At 40.5% G+C, this 19,011-nt stretch overlaps 1 protein-coding gene across 1 annotated transcript in view; it reads left to right on the top strand.

Annotated features, from left to right (window-relative positions):
• Window positions 1–19,011, top strand: part of astn2 (astrotactin 2) — a 259,439-nt gene that overhangs the window by 32,331 nt on the left and 208,097 nt on the right. Inside the window, exon 2 of the mRNA XM_076757943.1 lies at window positions 11,307–11,494. Coding sequence (XP_076614058.1) covers window positions 11,307–11,494 — 188 coding nt within the window. The remainder of the gene's footprint in view (window positions 1–11,306; window positions 11,495–19,011) is intronic.

The raw sequence follows: 19,011 nt of genomic DNA, 5'->3' as shown, positions 1-19,011 counted from the left end.
GTTTGGAGAGTAAAAGGTGCAGCATTTCATGAAAAGAACACCTCTCCAACTGTCATCGTGGATCGATCATGCTTGGGCTTGTGCTGCAGCCAGGGACACGGAGCATGTCACTGGAAGAGGAAAGAATGGATTCAATTATCCACCACCAAATTCTGGAAGCAAACACCACACCATCTGTAAAAAGCTGAAGAGGAAAAGAGGATGGCTTCTACAACAGGATAATGATTCTAAGCACACCTCAAAATCCATAATGGACTACCTCAAGAGGAACAAGCTGAAGGTTTGGCCGTGGCCTTCACAGTACCCTGACCTAAACATCATCGTACATCTGTGGATAGACTTCAAAAGAGCAGTACATGAAAGACGGCCCAAGAATCTTACAGAGCTAGAAGCCTTTTGCAAGGAAGAATGGGCAACCCCCACCCCCCGCCCCCCCAAACAAGACTCTGAGCTGGCTACAAAAAGCTTTTACCATCTTTGATACTTGCCAAAGGGGGTGTTACTAAGTACTGACCATGCAGGGTGCCCCAACTTTTGTTTCAGACCTTTTTCCTTTATATGTTTGAAACTGTAAAATATGTAAATATAAAAGTAAGCTTGCTTAGAATATTAAAGGAGTGTGTCATCAATCATCGTTTACTTGCTTCGCTATTCTCAGTAACAGAACATTTGACCAGGGGAGGCCAAGCTTTTTAATGCCACTTTACCTTGCTAAATTTGAAAATTGAGGTCACGCAGTTTTGTTTGACTTTACAGAAAAAAACAACATTGGTTCTCATTGAGCTGCAGTGAGGCGCCTCCACATACCATATATTGATGTCATGAGCCCTGTTTGTTAGTAGCCATGTCTACATATTTGCAGATGCACTTTTAATTTTCACTTTCCTTGGCACAAGGTTGACATGAATGCTCTAATGCAGTTTAAAATCACTGTGTCAATACGTTGTACCCTGCGTATTTGACCGAGGTCTCAATTGAAGAGGCCAAAACAAAGGATTAGTAAATCTTAATGTGTGTATTATTAGACCCAAGCCTCCCACTTTGGCACTGGCAAACAACCCCCATTGGTGGACAAGCCTTACATTATAGTAAGCAAGAGTGAGAGAGATGTGAAATCAGAATAGGTCTTGTTAATGGGATTGTAGTGTTTTAGAAGAAGCCTATGCACTCAGCAGATAAGGGGACTGTTTATCCTGTTAATGTGTCACTTTAAATACATTAGGAGTGGGAGGGCTCCTAATTTTTTTTTTTTTTTTTTTTTTTTTTTGGCACTCTGCCTCTCTAATCCTGAAGAGCGCAAGGGACAAAGCATTTATAGATCCTCACATAAATTACCCTTTAACCAGTTTTTAGTGGGTTAATGAGAGAAAATTATATTTTGACTTAATTGCACAATTAAATCTGCAAGGGGGTATTTTTTAAAATATCGATTTAAATAATTTAAAATCGAATTGACCTTGAGCAAACACACATACAGACATAACAGTACATAGGCTTATGTGTGTGTGTGCGCGCGCGCGCGCGCGCACACACACACACACACACACACACACACACAGAGTAAGACACATAAACAATGACTCACACAACAGAATGTATTCACTGCTAATGAGAGATAATCCAGGTCCTCTGTGCCACACTGGGACCAATGGCATGCAGCTATTTGTTTATTCTATTTACATTGTCAGAGCAGGTTCCCAGTGGTCTGTTAGTCCCACTATCAAACAAATGCTACCCTGCAATTCATTGCTTACTTTGCACATGTCTTTGTTGTTGGAAAATATGTAAGACGGTGTTTGGCAGTATTTGTGGATAGCTGCAGTATGTTGTGATTTTTTAGTAGTTCAAATTTATATTGTTTTTCTGTTTCTGTAAAAGGAAGATACATTATATAGCTGACTTTCACTTAACTTCTGGGATGTTTATTTGGGCGGGGAAAAAAAGGATGAAATATTCCCTTTCTTTCAGGCACTCACTGTGACTGCCTAATACTGTTACTGCCATACCTTGGTTGTGTGTTCTGAAGTCATAAGTCACTTTCTCCTTCATGCTGGGAGGCTCACTGGCGGCGTCTCTGAAAATATGATTGGTTTTCTGTAGGAGGTGGTCAGTGTGCAGTCCAACAGCTGCTGCTGTGATTGAGCACGGTAGGAGCTAGCGTGGGTGTGGACATCAGTGATAAGGCCTGAGTGGCACTGGCAGGGCCTCTCGTTAGCAGGAGATCCTTCAGAGGACCCCACTAAGAACTCAAAGGACAGAGTTGTTCTCACAGTCTCAAATCTATTTCTCCTGCTGCACTGATGCTAACTTGAATGTTTTCTTTGTCTCATCCTGTATGCAGAGCAACAATCATATGCACTTAGCATGCGCTGCATCAGCCTCTTTAAATACTTAGGACAGTCTGTCAGATAGCAGGTCCATGAAGTTACTACTGTTATGTCAGGCATATTTATTCACCACAGAAAATGGTGTAAAACTATCTCTTTGAACAAATGATTTCCAGTCATGAACTGCTGTAATTTCGTGGCTAGTAAGATTATCAGCAGTCGTCACGTGAGTGCTACTTATACACTTCATCTTGAGAAATGTCAGGTGTGAAAATGTATGAAGTGGCCTCTGCAGTTGAGAGCATGTGGGGAAATGAGGTGAAAAGCAGGTCATCTCGAGAAACAGGTGTTGAGTCAACAGAATTGGATCCTACAGTGCTGATTGAGCTGGGAGGTATAATGACAGCAGTCTACAGTACTACGGAAGTATGAATGGAGGAGAAAAATACTGACAGCGTTTTCTTTTCTTTGCTTGTTTTTGTTAATTTCACAAACTGAATCTCAGAATTCAATGTTGGATTATTATTACAACTCTGATGGGTAGCTTAAAATCACCTCCAGTGGCATCACTCCCCTCATTTCTTTGTCTTTTTTCATACTATCTAAGACCAGAGATGAAATACGAACAGACAAAAGAGCAAAATGGGAGAAAGAGCCATACTTTTTTCAACATGTGCCACTGTTCATTAGATTTTTGATTTTGCAGACAGTCGTTGAGCTTAAATAATATAGTGACACACTCAAAATCTTTCTCTTTTTTTTGTACCTTTTAGGTATTTAATACCAGTTCTAAATTTGAAATGGTAATTCAGCTTCATAAGAACCACTGTGCTTTGTTCCTGTTGTTGAATACTGTAATCCAAAATCCCTAAATTTGCACCAAAATGTGGAGCTAAGCTTTACAAAAGAATGTAGACATACAGCAAAATGTAATCGCTCAATAATTTTGTGCAAGGGCAGAAGTTGGTCTCAGATAACTAACCATTTACTGCAATGCAGTTTTCATGTCCCCTGTCACAGTCATTATGCATGTCCTAATGGCAAGACAGAGATTTTTCCCAAAAATGTCTCTCAGATTTTCTTGAGCTTCGTGGGGATCAAATGATTGGATTCACCGAGTTCATTTGGGCAGGTGATAACAATTCAGTTAGACTTTTAATGTACATCAAAGAATTTCATCTAAATTGCTCAAAAATGTGGGTCTGTTTCATCTTCCAGCTAAATTCAGGTATGGCTCATTGATAGAGAGAACATGGACCAAGTTGAGATAATGGAGCTGATCATTTCAAACACACGCCCATGCGTAATAACCCACTGCGTGTCAGGCCCGTGTAGATAAAATTCTTACATTTCCAGAAAAAAAAAAGCCATGATGCATTTTTAATTGTGTTCATTTTCAGTGGTCTTTATGTGAATGCCAGCTATTTCATTAGTGTTTCTCATGACGCATGGTGGCATTTAGTTGCATGGGTGTTAAAATGGAAAGCAGAAACCTGCATGCCTTCCAGTTCATCCTGTATTTGCCTCAGTATTCCATAGCTCCCATCAGGTCATTGTAAATGGCAATGGCACAATTAGCATTTTGGAAATGGGAGGATATGGCATCAAGACCATTTAGTAGCTAATGAAGGATGCATTTTTTCAGCCCGTTTGTTTTGCCTCTGATGAACGCTTCCTGTTGACATCCGACAGCGGTGTGAAGTTCAAAAGTGAAAACATGTAAAATTTGCCATTGTCACAGCTGACAGAGACGTTTTTGAGGCTGAATTTGAATGTCTAGGAGGTATGCTAATATTCTTGAACACTTTTGATGAGTGTCAGACTGATAAATCCCCTTCCCCTTTCTGTCTGTTCTTCTCTGTCTGCTTGTCTCTTGCTCTTTCACTCACACCTCTCCTTTTCTGTCCTTGCTTTCATTTTGGGCCGAGACGTTTGAATCCGATGAACCCGTCCTTATTCTCTCATATGAATTATTGAATATTCATCTGCCTATTGTGTTGTCACAAGACATCCATACCGAAGGCAGCCTGAGCAACGATATGTGGGGTGCAGTCAGTGGAAGACGGACGCGTTATGCCACGTATGTAATGACAGGCAGCAAAGCGCCTTTAGGGTGCCAGCTTTCATCATAGTAAATGTTGATGACACGGGCTTGTTGCCAAGCTGACAAACTGTCATGGAGCTGTCAAGCTTGCACAATCACTGACTTGCACTGCTCTGATCACCTTTAAACTGATGAATGCCAACCTTTTGGGAACGTGTGTTGTTGTGTGGGCGGGCGGACAACTGTGTATGTATGTGTATACATATGTTTGTCAAGTCCAAGACAGTATATTCTAATGCAGGAACTTGTACTGTTTTGAGCTTGTGTCTGTTGTCTGTCAGACTGTTTGAGGCAGTGCAACATTGACAGTGATCATTATCAACACAGCCCAATGGTGCTGTAATTGGATGTCATGATATTAAATATATTGTTATAAAAAATCTGATCATAAGAGTAGTAGTACCTTGCCGAGGTAGTGTTATAGTTCAAAGGACAGTCCATTTCCACTTTCAGTATCTCCAAACACAGACTGCCATCTCCATTGCTGGAAATAAGAGCATTGGGGATTGAACTGAAGATGTACCCAGGTAATACGTTTTGGAGATGGTCCATTGACACAGAATTAGATTTTGACTCTGTGGGCTTGTGGAATTTTTGAGACATTTTATTCAAATGAGTTCCAGCTGTGATTCAAAAGATATACCCATATCCCACAAAAATCACCAAGGGCAACGTGATAGTGTTGAAGGAATTTTTCCCTTGTTCATGATCAGTGGAGCTCCAGGATTTGTCTCTGGATGACATCATTACCAGTCTTTTCCATCTTGTTCAGCACAGGAAACTAATCCCCACTAATTCAAATGTTGGAATGGCAAATGTTTATTCAGCTTTAGGGTGGATTTCACTTTTAACAAGCAAATCAGCTTTATACAATAAATTAGGTGTGAGATGAAGTCAATTGATTTCGCCAAGTTTAGTCATTGTCACTGCACCAACACTGTCTTTGTATGCATTATCATAGTGGCTCCTTACTGCCCCTTATGGCAAAAAAAAAAAAAAATGACCAGCACCCTCGGCCCCTGCCATATGCTCTGGTAATTTGTGAGAACTGCAGTTGATGTGGGTATTTTCCCCCAGGTGACACTATGCACAACAAAGAGCCCATTACGAACATACTCCAAAATTTGAATAAGCCATAAGCTTCTCTTTTGCAATAGAAAAGACCTCAGTGATGAGAAATATCTAACTATATAACAGCAAACAGTACTACTCATTAGGAGTTGTGTTTGTGTCAACCTGATGAATGTAAATACAACCTTCACTCGACTTTTAGCTCTGGTTTGGCCAAAACCCGGAGGAATTGTTTAGGGTTTGTCGAGTGTTTGGTGCTGGTCAGGTGAGTGTATAGTTAGTCTTTAGTGGTTGCACTCTCCAATAATATACCACTAATGGCAAGATGGCAGTTCTATCACATCTGCACAGTGTGCTGAAATTTTGTATGCTGATCGATATCTGTACAGAGGAAGGAAACACACCTGGTTTAAGGTGAGACGACTCACTTTGTTGACACATGATCATGTTTATCGTTGGTTCAGTGGAAAGTGCAACAGTTTGCCTGGGTCACTGACCAATGCTTTGCTAAGGGTTTAATTTCAGCATGCAACATGCAGCTGCTAACATTAGTAAGTGTAATTCATGTTTGATTGAGGTGGTATTTGTGAAATACAGTATTTTGTTATGGTTTATCCATTAAAACCACCAACAGACATATGCTACACTTCTGATGTTCCCCTGCAGCTGATTCAATTTCACTGATTAAATGCTGAATTGATGCATACTGGGTCATTTATTCAGGGTGAGGGTTGTCTCCACTGTGTGGTGGCTCCCAGGCCTCTGTGTTCTGTGGTTCTGTGGTGGGCAACCTCATCTCATCAAATATCCAACTCTAAGAGACTGCGCTAAGTGAAAATCACTCTTGCTTAAGGCAAGATTTCAAGAATGTGAAAACTCCAGTATGAACTCAAAATTGAACTCAGCACTTCTAGCCAAACCTTGCAAATGACGAATAAAAGATGAAAGATGTTAAAGGACAGACAGATAAAAGAAAAGGGCGAAGAAAAACACAGGAAGACGCAGAGTGAGCACTTATATGATCACCAGCTCTCTGCTGACATTGAGTGTTCAATGGATTTCACTTCTATCTTCAGCACCTGCAGAGACGACTTAGCAAAGAGTAGGAAGGCTTTATCAAGGATTTGGGCCAAGCTTTCAATATCTTTGCAAACTTTAGGAAATGTGAAAAGGGACTAAACCAAGGATTTCATATTTGTGGTTACAGATTTTCACCCCAGTTTTAACTTCAACTCATCCACTAATTAATATAAAATGATAGGACTGCTCCCTATACCTTAGTGATCTGAATCATCAGTCAAAAAGCCGCACCAAGGATTTTTTTTTTTTATTATCATTTTTATTCACTGCACTTTTTTAAAGCCGTATACTGAGCAATGCCGGATAACAGCACAGCAAGCTTTGAACCTTCACAAACCAAGTCTGGTCTTAAAATGACCTTACCACAAACCTAACTGTAATGGAAATGAGTGTCAAATCGAATGCCAAGTGACGCATATTGACGTGACTCATTTGAGTTTGCTGCTGTCAGGGAAGTTGACTGGAATAGTTGTGAAACTACTTTGAAACATTCACTCACTCAATAGAGAAAGCTTTCACTGTCAGCCAAGGAAGAACCATTAGGAGAAGTGTTTAAAGTCTGCACAGTATTCACCATGAATTCCTGAGGGTGTGGGTACAGTTTATTGTCCAATTATGAACTGATACATTTCAAGTATTTCAAGGTAGCTTTACTGGCTTTCAAGGTCCATAACGATAGATTACATCTTGCATACATAACATTACTGCTTGTCTTCCTGCCTTACAATGATTTTCAAAAGCATACCAGTTCAGTGTTTTTTCATACAGCAGTTCATTCAGTTCCTTTTTTGATGGTATGAAATAAACTTCATGCTGAAAATGAACTGCAGTTGTGACCAGCAGAGACTGTTTGAAAACCTGTCCTCTTGTTGCAGCTGGACTGTGCCTGCTACACAGCAACCTTTTTAATGCAAGAAACAGGGAATTGCCTATAATTGTTTTCCCAACATCTCTGTTTCCTAAAAGCTCACCATTGCAATGTTCTTCAGCAGATGAAATATGTCACTGGAAATATCTTTTCTTTTCTTTTCTTTTTTTTTTTTTTAAATAGTTGCTGCTAAGAGCTATGCTATCATTCCACAATTACATAACTCAAGCAAAACAAATGTGCAGTGAACCCGCACATTTGTTTGTTTGCTTAAGGACATGTTTCTGAAGAAATCAATGGCTGCTTGCAAGGGAGAAAATGAATTTAAAACCACCATACTGGTACACTGAATGTAGCATATGCTTTGAAAAATGGTCAGCAGTGATGTAAAGTCACTATTTATTTGTGGTTATGGGCCCAAACAATGCAACGCCTCAAGTATGGTCTCTTATGGATGATTCCGCAAAAGCTGGTCTCCCATTTTTTGTTATTTGAGCAGTTTTGAATAATATGACAGTAATGTCTTTTTGCCTGTTGTGTACTGGAGCTTTATGGTCACAGTGCTGAAAACAAGGACAATCACAAGTACGTCAAATTAGCTACCCTGTAAAGATCCAAGCATCGTGATATGTTGCCATTTCTCTGTGATCGATAGAATTAATGGAGACATTTTTCCCAGGTCTATGAAATGTTCACTATGGCATTCCTTCGGGTTGTCCTTGGACTCAGTTTGGGAGACAGTGTATTGCTGATACCCTTGCTGGGAGCATACTGGCTTTAGTCACTCACGTACAGTTCACACATACACACACAGTCATGCACATATACACATTAATAATGTTCCTCCTAATGAATTACAAGCAGACCTTGAGGCCATACACCTATATCCCAGTAACGTCTGGCTTGGTGCCCAATGACAAGCCTCATAGCACAAAAGACAAGGACACATGCACGTACTCACACACACACACACATGCACAATCCTTTTGTCTTTAAATAGCATGCTTACTGAGCTTTCTCATCTACATAACAATTGTACAAAGGTAGGTAACAGCCCTAGAAACTCTATTACTATCCATCCATCCTGCATGTGATTGCTTCTATTACTGAAAGAGTTGCTTTTCAGTTTTTCAAATGAAAATCACTTTTAATTTGGATCAAAATAAGTGTCAGCACTGTGCATAATCAGAGTTATTTAAAGCTGTCTAAAATGCACATAAAGCACGTGAGCAAAGTTCCAAGGTAAATTTGACAGGAGCCTGATAAGCTCTGCTTAAAACAGTAGCAGATGGCAGGAGGCACCTCACTGTTGGCCCGGCAGACAAAGCTTTATCTCTCGTCAAGGTGAAAGGTCAAGCAGTGTGTCTTCGGCATGCAGATTAAACATAAAGAGTTGAATAGCCAGCAGTTATGGCATTTAAGAATTTCACACCCCACAAAATTTTATCATAAGCTGTAGTCAGCAAAAGAATAGAGCACCTCACTGTTGTACAAGAGGGAGGTTGTTTGAAGTGTACTTCCACAGGGTGCATTAGAAGGATTTAATTTTATGTGAACTTTGTCCACAGCGAGTAATTATGTGTCTGCAACTTTGGTTACTGATGAACCATATAATCAATTTATCAAAAAAAGGAAAAAAAAAAACATTTGCTGTTACTTCAGTTTTATATCAGTTTAAATATAATACCCTTGACTTTTGGAGTCTGACAAGCAATCTGCTGACGTGTCGATGGACTGGACTTGGTGCTGGAGAATATTTTCACTCCACTTTTAGCTCTGGTTTGGTTTCCCCCAACTGCTGAGGGAGTTGTCAAGGGTTGGTCGCTGATTTGTCCAGTGTTTGGTGCTGGGCAGGTAGCGTGTAGTTGGCTAATGGAGCTTGTTTGGTGAAATCAGCTGCCCTCTGCAAAAATAAACCACTAATAGCAAGAGGCAGTTATGTCAGATCTGCTCAGTGTGCTGAAATTTTGAATGTTGACGGCTCTGTGCAGAGGAACGCAACCAAACACCTGGCTTTAGGTGAGACAGCTCACTTTGTTAACACATGCTCATGTTTATCATTGGCTCAGTGAACAGCGCAACAGTTTGTCAGGCTCACTGATCAATGCTTTGTTAATCAGGATTGTCTGTGTTTATTATTTATTTGTTATTATTCATTTGCCACTTGCAGCTGCTAATATGAGTAAGTGTGAGTCAGGTTTGACAGAGGTGCTGGACTGCATTTGTAAAATACAGTATTTTGTTATGATTTATCTGTTAATGCCCCAAGCAGATGAGTGCTACTCTTCTGATGTTCCCCTGCAGCTGATTGAATTTCACTGACTAAACCCAATAGTGATGCATACCGGTGCTTAGGACTAAAACTTTATCTACAATGACATTTGCTGGTTTTGCAATTTTATATCAGTTGTAATATAATATCTTTGACTTTTGGACTGTTGGTCAGACAAACAAGCAACCTGCAGGTGGCATTTCACAGACTAAATAATTTGTGAAGACTTGAAAATATTACCAGTTATCAGGTAGGCAATATATAAGTAATGTTACCTACTACTTCCTGGACCATTATGCCAAATATATCTTATGTTATTAGATCTGTCTTTGAGGGTGTCTGTTCTGCATGCTCCCTCTCTGCACCTGAACAGCCATGGCACAACTGAGCATAGCTCACATAACCCTCCCCTGCCGTCCATGTCCTCTGACCCAGAGTCAGTGGGTTAATAAGCAGCTGCACCGAAAGCCATTTGTCATTTTCTACCTGCTGCTGATAGGAGATGTCAGCAGATGTCTATGCCCTTGTCACCCAGCCACATGACAAATACTGTATCAAGCCTCGCAATCTGAGGCTCCCTGAGGCTTCTCAGTACTCCTCTACTGAACAGCCACTCCCACTTGATAGCATTAGATTCTTGTGCTGTGATCCATATCGAAATAAACTGGTGATCCCCCAGCTCTTTTTCATCTCCCTTTTCCATTGCCCCATAAACTGCATTTGGGTCTGTTGTCTCTATTTTTTTTTTTTTTTTTTTTATATATTGCACATTTTCCTCTCTCCTTGGCTTTTGCATGTTTCCAGCTTTCTTTTGATGTTTGATACTTAATGCCAGTGCTGGCCTGGAGCTAATGGTTTTATATTGGTTGAAAATGTGGGACGATTTTCGCAGATAAGAATAGGACATTGAATGGTTGAGACAACATTTCTCCAACTGATTTGGACATGTGAATTTCATCAAGCTTCATAAATCCATTGTCTTCCTGTTTGTAGAGCTTTTGTGTCTGTGTTTCTTGCCTGACAAAAAGGAGGAGTGTAAACAAATGGATATTAACAGGAGTAAGTCTTTCCCATCTGTGACTCATTTTGTCTATAATTGAGGCGGTGTATTGATTGTGATGGCTGTAACACTGGTGATGCTTGCCACTTATTAATTTCGAATTTAGACAAATCTCTGACTAATACCATGGGGGGAAAAGTTGTCATCGTAAAGATTTCATCAAAGCAGCTAAGCAATGCAATAGCTCGACAGTAATTCTTACCAAGCCAACTGCACAGATGTAAAAATTATGACAGCCTAAGAAGTCTGTCCAGCTATTCAAGAGTTCAGGGTTTGTAGTTGCAGCACAGTGCTGATATGCGCTGAGGCAGAGCACTGCACTAGAATACTAATGCACAATCTAACAGTAATATTTGAACTGTGGTTTATTCTGTACAGGCTGTGTAGATGTTTTTTGTTTTATTTTCACATAATAATGCGTGGAAAACTGTGTACTTCAAACACAATTTAAATGTCACTTCCTCATGAATTTAATGTTGATCTCACAAACATTTCCCTTTTTCCTCTCTCCTCCTCCTCTTCAGAGATGTCGGGTACGGGAGAAGATATTTCTCAGGTACACTGGAAGCAACAGTGGTTGGAAAATGGGACACTGTACTTCCATGTGTCCATGACTGAGTCTGAGCTTCAAGCCCAGACGACACAACCTACAGCCCGAGAGCCTGCCCATGTCCTACATGAACACATGCATCTGCTGCACATCTCAGTGATGGTAAGTTATCGATAACTAAGCCTAAGAGCTGTGGTTGTGGTTATAGATAGAGTCAGTTATGAACATATTTGTGGCATGGCAAATACATGCAGAAGTACGCCATTGTTGGAACTTTTTTTTACTGGTAAATGTGGCTGTCTCTGTGTGGTCTTCCTGTGTGGCTGGTGGTTGCTGGTGTTTGGACCTTCTGAAGATTCTTTTCAAGGAGTGTCATAACTAGATTTTGAGTTTCTTAGATGTTTTTGCAGCCAAGGAATCACTGTAACCAACATCTAACGTGATTATCACCAACATAACCTCTAACCCAAAACCTTCACCACTGCACATGTTCAAGCAGGAATCTGATCCGTATTAGACCCGACCCCACTGTCCAGTGGGGCCATTAACCTTACAGCTTAATGGTCTGAGGAAGCAAGCTGCTGGGTGCTCGTCAAAGTTACACTACGTTGCAGAGCAAATTAATTCCTGTAGTTTGACCATTTCTCTTTCATACATAGCTATATCATTACCTTCAGGGCTTGTCTATCAGGTAAATTTACATTCACCTGCAGCAACACACACACAGATACACACATATACCAGTGAGCATGCCAGAGTAGAACAGGCTTCTGTATAAGACTAGCTGGTCTAGCGTTACAGTGTTAACTTCCATAACAAGCAACGTAACAAAAATAAAAAACAGTTATCAGCATACAGCCTACTGCTCTTGTTATTTATTTTGCTTCAAGTGAGGCTTAATGTTCACACAGTTTCTCTTGAATGTCCGTAGATATTAGCCTACAACATTAGACCAGCGTTGCTTCAACCTCAGTAGTTTCGTAACATGATAACACATTACCAAATTCAACCGGTTAAATCCATAAAATAAGCAGTAAAACAACATAAAACATGGCAAAACTTACAAATTCCAAGTTTGAAGTCGTGTAACGGACAGCTGGAACAGGGTATTGATCAAGCTTACAAAGTGAAATGCACATGCACATTCCAATTTTACTGTCATTGTGGGGACATTTCTGTCACAGTTCTATCAAAAACAAACTTTTCAACTCAACCCTTCTGTCCTATGAGGCTGGGGACAGATGTGTGTGCAGCCAGTAACAGCAGCTCTTGTGCTTAGCTCTGAGCTTTGTCGTGACCCTCTTTGAGAAACCAGTCAGAAATATCATGATTAGTGCACAATAATAGTTTTCCAGTTGCTGTGGGGACATTTCCATTAAAAATAAAGGTAATCCACTGGGTCTTGACATCCTCAGATGGTGGGAGTATACAAAGACTTTGTGTTGTGTTTGTTCTTGAAGCCAACAACAGAGAAACTGTCGTCCTTTGCTCATACTGTCCACATCACAGTACAGCAGTGAAGTAGATTCACTAGGTTTCAGTGGGCGGCGCGGCCTCCTAGCTGGAGGTGGTGCTGCATTACATAGTGAGGCAGAAAAGTAATGGAAGAAAAGGTTGGACTACAAATGAGAAGTTTCAGCCAGTTCAGGAGCAGAGAGACTAACTCCCCTCGGCGTGGAGTTTGGGCTTTGTAACTTTGCAGATGATTTGCATGCACAAAAATGCTAAATAAAACGCTAAAGGAAAGGGAAGAACCCAAAGAGTACAATACGGCCTCACTAAGGCTGTTTCACAAGAAGCACTGGAGTCAGTGGTACTGACATCGTGACGGGACAGAGTAATGACTTTGTAGACAAGAAGTCTGGTGTGGAGGTTAAGAGCTTCAAATGTCAAACCAGTCTGGTGAAGGCAGAGCTACAGCTTACCCGCTGATGTAGCTCTTGGTATATTACAGTGGCTCTTGCTGATGGGATGGTGTTTGGGTGTAGAGAGTGTTTTACAGTATGTAGTTACCAGTGATGGGTAGGAGAGCTTTCTGTACATCCAAGCTTAAATCCAGAGCTGTGTTGTACTATGTGTATCAGTGTTGCTTTCATTGCTGTACTACAGCTTTATGACTGCGGTATAAAGGATTTGCTATTGCTTTAAATCTGCCGAGACTAAAGTTCTCCATTAACTTACTCATGTACACACACTACAACAGAGCTGATAACTTGGCTATATATTTTTTTTCTTTGTTCATCACCTTATGTGCTTTACCTGACCGTTCTCTCTCTGCTTGCATTATTCAAAATTGTGGTTACATCATCTTTACGGATGTCAAGTGTTTTACCTCACTGTAAACTTATCGTGAATACTCCTGGCTGTTCATACAGCTCCCTCCTCCTCCTCTCCCAGCCTCTTTCCTCGTCACGTCACCCCTTCACTTTCTCCCCGAAGTCCAACTTTTCAGGCTTCGAGTCGCGTGCTTCGCACCTATTTTGCGGTTCACTTTCTCTGCCTCAACTCTCCTTGCACATCCCACCACCTCCTCTATTTCTGTCCCTCCCCTCTTCTCCGTGCAGCATCTCCACGCTCCATCCACCTCCGCATTCTCTTGAATCCTCTCACTTCTCCTGCTCACAGCCCCACCTTCTCCTTTCTCACTCTCAAAACACTTTTTGTGACACTTTATTTGAAGGGGTGTGCAAAACACTGTCATGGCTGTGCCATAGACTCTGACATAACCATGAATTAAACATTCTGAATGAATATGACCCTTGTGTCAAGGTGTCATTTTGTTTGTCACCTTCAGTGCAAAACCATTACAACTTGACATGAACTATAGTGTAATAACGTTCCAATGCTGCAGTTTTTTTGCATTTGTCCTTTAGTTCAACACTTTACATTACTATTTGTGTACACTGTAATCACACTGTTACATAAAATTTGATTCTCGTCGGTGTCATAAAAGCATTTGACAGGTAAATAGCATTTAAACCTGCCAAGAAATGTTTATGACAGACCATGTCCCGAGTGTCAAGTTGTCAAGATGGAGAATCTCTCGATCAGCGTCAACTTTGCACTAAAAGTGACAAACAAAAGATAATGATAATAGCTATAAACACTTCATGACCCTCCGTTCACTGCTCTCATGTGTCTGTGAATATGAGTATGGGAAAGGTACAAATTATGGGTTTGGGACAAGAAGTATGCTTAAAATGTCAACATTTTTTTTTTATATCAGCGCATTACCTGTTAAGACAATATTATTCCCAATGGCCATGAGGTTTTTCAGATAGACCTTTTTCACAGCAGGCATTTTGACTGGATTGTTACATTATAGCACAGGTGGTGCTAATAACATTAATAATGGCTCTGTCTAATGACTTAATGACATTCTAGCTGTCATTCATTTTATTGTTTTCACCAGCTTTGTCTACAGGGGTACTCTGCACATCGTTTTTGCCCGTGACCTTCTGATGGATTTGCAAATAATTTGTGTATAATTCTCTCAGATGAAAAGTAAAGTGAAAATGCACAACCAAAAGTCACTCACACCTTTATCACCTCCTCCATGTGGTAGATTATTGACTTCTCTGCACTCCCCCTTGAGCATCAAGGCTGTTTTAGCTACAACTGGACTAAAATGCAGCATGAAGTTTAGAAAGTAAAAACGAAGTAAAACTGAAAACTTGTATTTCCACTCCATCTGAAACCAATACATCATTCTGCTAGATAGATAGAGGTTTACATTAAAATTAAATCCGACCATCATCACTGGTGACCAGTCCCGGGTGTAGCCTGGCTCTCAGTGGATGTCGAGATAAGCTCAAGCTTCTTACTCACAAAGAGCAGAACAGACCATTACAGACGATTGATGTTTCTTTTGTTGTGTTTGCAGTTGGATTAATTAATTCTGATATTACTGTAATTATCATTAATGAATATTGCTGTTCTCTTTCTCCCAGTCTTGGTTGTGTCTCACTGTCCTCTGCTCTACAGTCTCTCATACATCTTTATAATTAGACACTGCTGTTTCCTTTCTCCTCTCATCTTCAAAACATATCCTTGACTAAGGAACGCCCCTGCTTCTTTTTGTGCCTGCTAGAAGAGCACAAAAAAGTTTCTTTGCTCCATGGCGCCACTGGTGAAAAACTACAAAGGCAAACTTTCCAACAAAGGACCCAAAGGCATTCTTTTCCTGTATGAGCTTGGTCGGCTAAAGATCCGTGCATTACATTTAAAGCTTAATGCTGAACCTTCCTCATATGTGGAGCAGGATTTTTACGTGGAGTTTGTTGTGGTATTATATGGTAATTGTTATTTAGGTTAAATTTGTCTGTAAACCTGCATTAATTGAATTTTGGGTCACTTGGTGGCAGAGGAAACAAGTTGTAAACACAACACTGACATTAGTTTTAGTTCTGATGGCCCAACAGCCATTAAGCAGTAACTAACTGGTAAATTTAGTGCTGAGCAGCACGTTGGACAACATCTCCCAGTCAGTCATGTCCTAGAAGATTTCAATGCCCTGGACAAATGGTCATTCCAGTCAAATATTAGCTGTCTATGGACCAGATTTCCCATGTTTTTGTGTCAAAGTGACTAATGGAGAGAGCAGTTTTTGAAACTGGCCCAGTATTGAGCGACAGCACTGCAGCCATCATCTGCGAAATGGGCTGCAGCGTAATCCCACCGTGCTGGTACTCACCGTCAGTGTACGTCCACTTAAAGTGCTTGTTTTTGCCAGTGGCAGGCTCAGATCGTTTTTCTAAGTGTCTGACAGCATTACAGACAGGATCCCTTCACAGACTGACCTTTTTGTTAAAGAGTAAGATCCCATTTGTTCAAGCAGAAACAGCTGCTATATCACTCTTGCCAGACTCCATTTACAGAAACAGTAATTTTATCATTGTGAAACACACTTCATTCAAACTCGACAGAAACAAAAACCAAAACCATTTAGATTTGTCCTTCCACTGTTCGGGCAATCACCACCAACTCTAGGTTAGGCCGAATAAACTCTTAATTCACTGAGTCGGGAGAGGAGCGATAGAGAGGGCAAGCATCAGAGAAGCAGTGGGGGAAAACATCTAGTTAGTTTGCATATAACTCTGGAATCATTTTCACTGGACATTATGACTGAGGAGACGTAAATATGTTGGCCTTTGAGAGATTTTCCCTGTAAAAACAATAATTACCAGATAACAAAAAACCCAGTCAACACTGATTAAGTGCAGGTGGTTGTGATGTAGCTTTTGTTTGTGAAAGCTGTCCAGCAGTCGGTGGTCAGAGCTAGCCTGTCTGCCCTGTAAGTAGTCATGTGATCCCTTGTTATGTTAAAAATATTAATTATAGCAGTAGTTTTATACGTTCATGCAGGTACACTGTCTTTGCAAAAGTTGTATTCTTGTGTTTGCGGCAGTTTATTTTGGTTCGACATTCGTGTAACAGATAGACGTTAGCGTACAAAATGCAAAGAAGGAGGGGAAGCATAGCGTGGTACTCAGAGCAGGGCAGAAGGTGCCGTGGTTTGGCCTCATGGCCTCAAGGTGTCTCGTGGCTCTTTGAGTGAACATCACAATGTCTGATGCTGTCAGTTCTGGCCCAGACTGAAGTGTGAGCACTCTATTCTTCTGGCATTGAGCTGTCAGTTTCTCACTCACTGAAGCAATCGTTTTCCCAGCTCTCTCTGCTTTTTGGCTGTCCTTCCCCGACACTGTCTCTCCGTCATGTGGCGGATGGCAGCAGACAGAGACAGGTATCAGTTTGAACACAGGTTAAAATGACGATTGACTGACGTTGCGATCAGATTTGTTTTACAGTAAGTGACTCATGAGCAATGCATCTGACAGAATTGTGTTTGTTATTGTGAGAATTTATTATTATTACTACAATATTTTAGAAATAGTATTCTTACTCAAACACTGGTCACTGGCTGTTATTTTCAAGTCGTTTTCAATGATTACATCGCTGTTATTATGAATTCATCACATGATATTCTCTATTGTTCTAAATATATGGCTGTTAAATATATTCATGACTGCAATTTGATGCTGAATTTGACACTGAGATGGTACAGTGACATACATACATTTTAAATGCATAAATTTACACTGAATTCCCTGCAAGCCGTCATTCATGCGTCATCACATATGCACATTCCTTTCATCTCAGAGCTTTATATTCCGATGATCCTTTTTCAAGACACTTTCCTGGCATATCTGTTTTTATCTCAGTTAGGAAGTGAGTTTTGATTAACGACTGATGTGTGATTTATTTACCTTCGTAAATTGCCTTTGAGAGGATAAAAAGACTCGTAGAAGTGTGGGTTGTTACATTAGTTCACCTCAGCTGAGACACTTACTGCCTGTCGCATGCTATTTAATTGTGAGTTATGTTGAAGAGTGAGTTATGACACTTAAGAGCAAGGCATGTTATGTTACGCTTACGCTGAAACATTATATTTAGCAATGCTAATGAGGACAGCGGTTCATTTGATGATTTACGTACTTTGTGCAGGCTGCATCTGCATATCTGAAATTATGTTTGATGTGCGCTAGCCAAGATATTGTTAACCATTATGTTCTGTGAAACCCAGAATTCTGCAGTTGTCTGTCTTGGAGTCATGCGTCCTTTGTATCTAGCCTGGGAACGGTATGCTCAGCTTTTGTTTGGCATTTCAGCACGCACTGGTTCCTGCCTTGAGGATTTTATCTAAAAAGGTTTGATTTACATTGTGTCATCAAAATGATCACACACACTTTAGCAACTGTTGCAAGGATTTTATTTGTTTGGCTGGCTGTTTGTCAAACTACTTTTAGTCTTTGCTCTGCTCTTTTTGATTTGTACCTCTAAAGGATGTTTTAGCAGGAGCCGAACTGTGATTGTAAATCACTGGATGGGAAGTATTCTATGTGTCAGTATCAGTGAAGTGCTTCATTGCAATTCACTGCTGTCTGTCGCTGTCTTAACTGCAGCCTCAGACACGGTGTTGATAAGTAAAATCTACTGCTTGTGCTACTAGTTTTTCTTCATCATACATTGGTAAAAATGGGAACGTTAGAGGCGGTGTTATAGGAAATATGAAACCCACACACACACACACTCACACCAAGTAATAAATCCGTTAACACCATTGGAGGCAAAGATGATTGATAGAATTTAAACCATTTCAGAAAGAACTTTCACAGCTCTGCAGAAAGATAATGAGAAAAAAAATAATGTGATTCATGGAATTATTAACATCTAACGCCAGACAGTTTGCCTCCGGAAAGGAGTCACACCGGTGGTTTGATCAGACCTCTGAGATGTACTGAAGCAGCCCTTAAACAAAGCCCCCCATCCCACAGCTAAGACAGATCACAGAGAAAAAGCAATTTTCTCCACTCAATGCAACTTCTACACCAGAAACCCTCCATGATGCACAATGCATGATGCAATATAGAAAGTTTTTTTGGGGGGAAAAAGAATTATAGGTGAGATGTAATTGCATCGCCTTCTCATCAGTACTGGGGATGATATAATGCAGAGGGAATTTGAATGTGGAGTTCAGAGGAAACAGCAATCAGTCATTTTGCGTGTGGTACTGTGGAGGATTTTTCAAAGAAATGGCATGTTTGAGTTCACATGGAGGACAGGTAGTATTTTACCAAAATGAGATGCAATAAAGGCTGGCACTTCAGAGCCTTTCATAC

The sequence above is a fragment of the Chaetodon auriga genome, chromosome 19, assembly GCF_051107435.1.
Source record: "Chaetodon auriga isolate fChaAug3 chromosome 19, fChaAug3.hap1, whole genome shotgun sequence".
In the NCBI taxonomy this organism is placed as follows: Eukaryota; Metazoa; Chordata; class Actinopteri; order Chaetodontiformes; family Chaetodontidae; genus Chaetodon; species Chaetodon auriga.
Note: the sequence above shows the minus strand (reverse complement) of the source record. Positions and strands in the feature narration are given on the sequence as shown.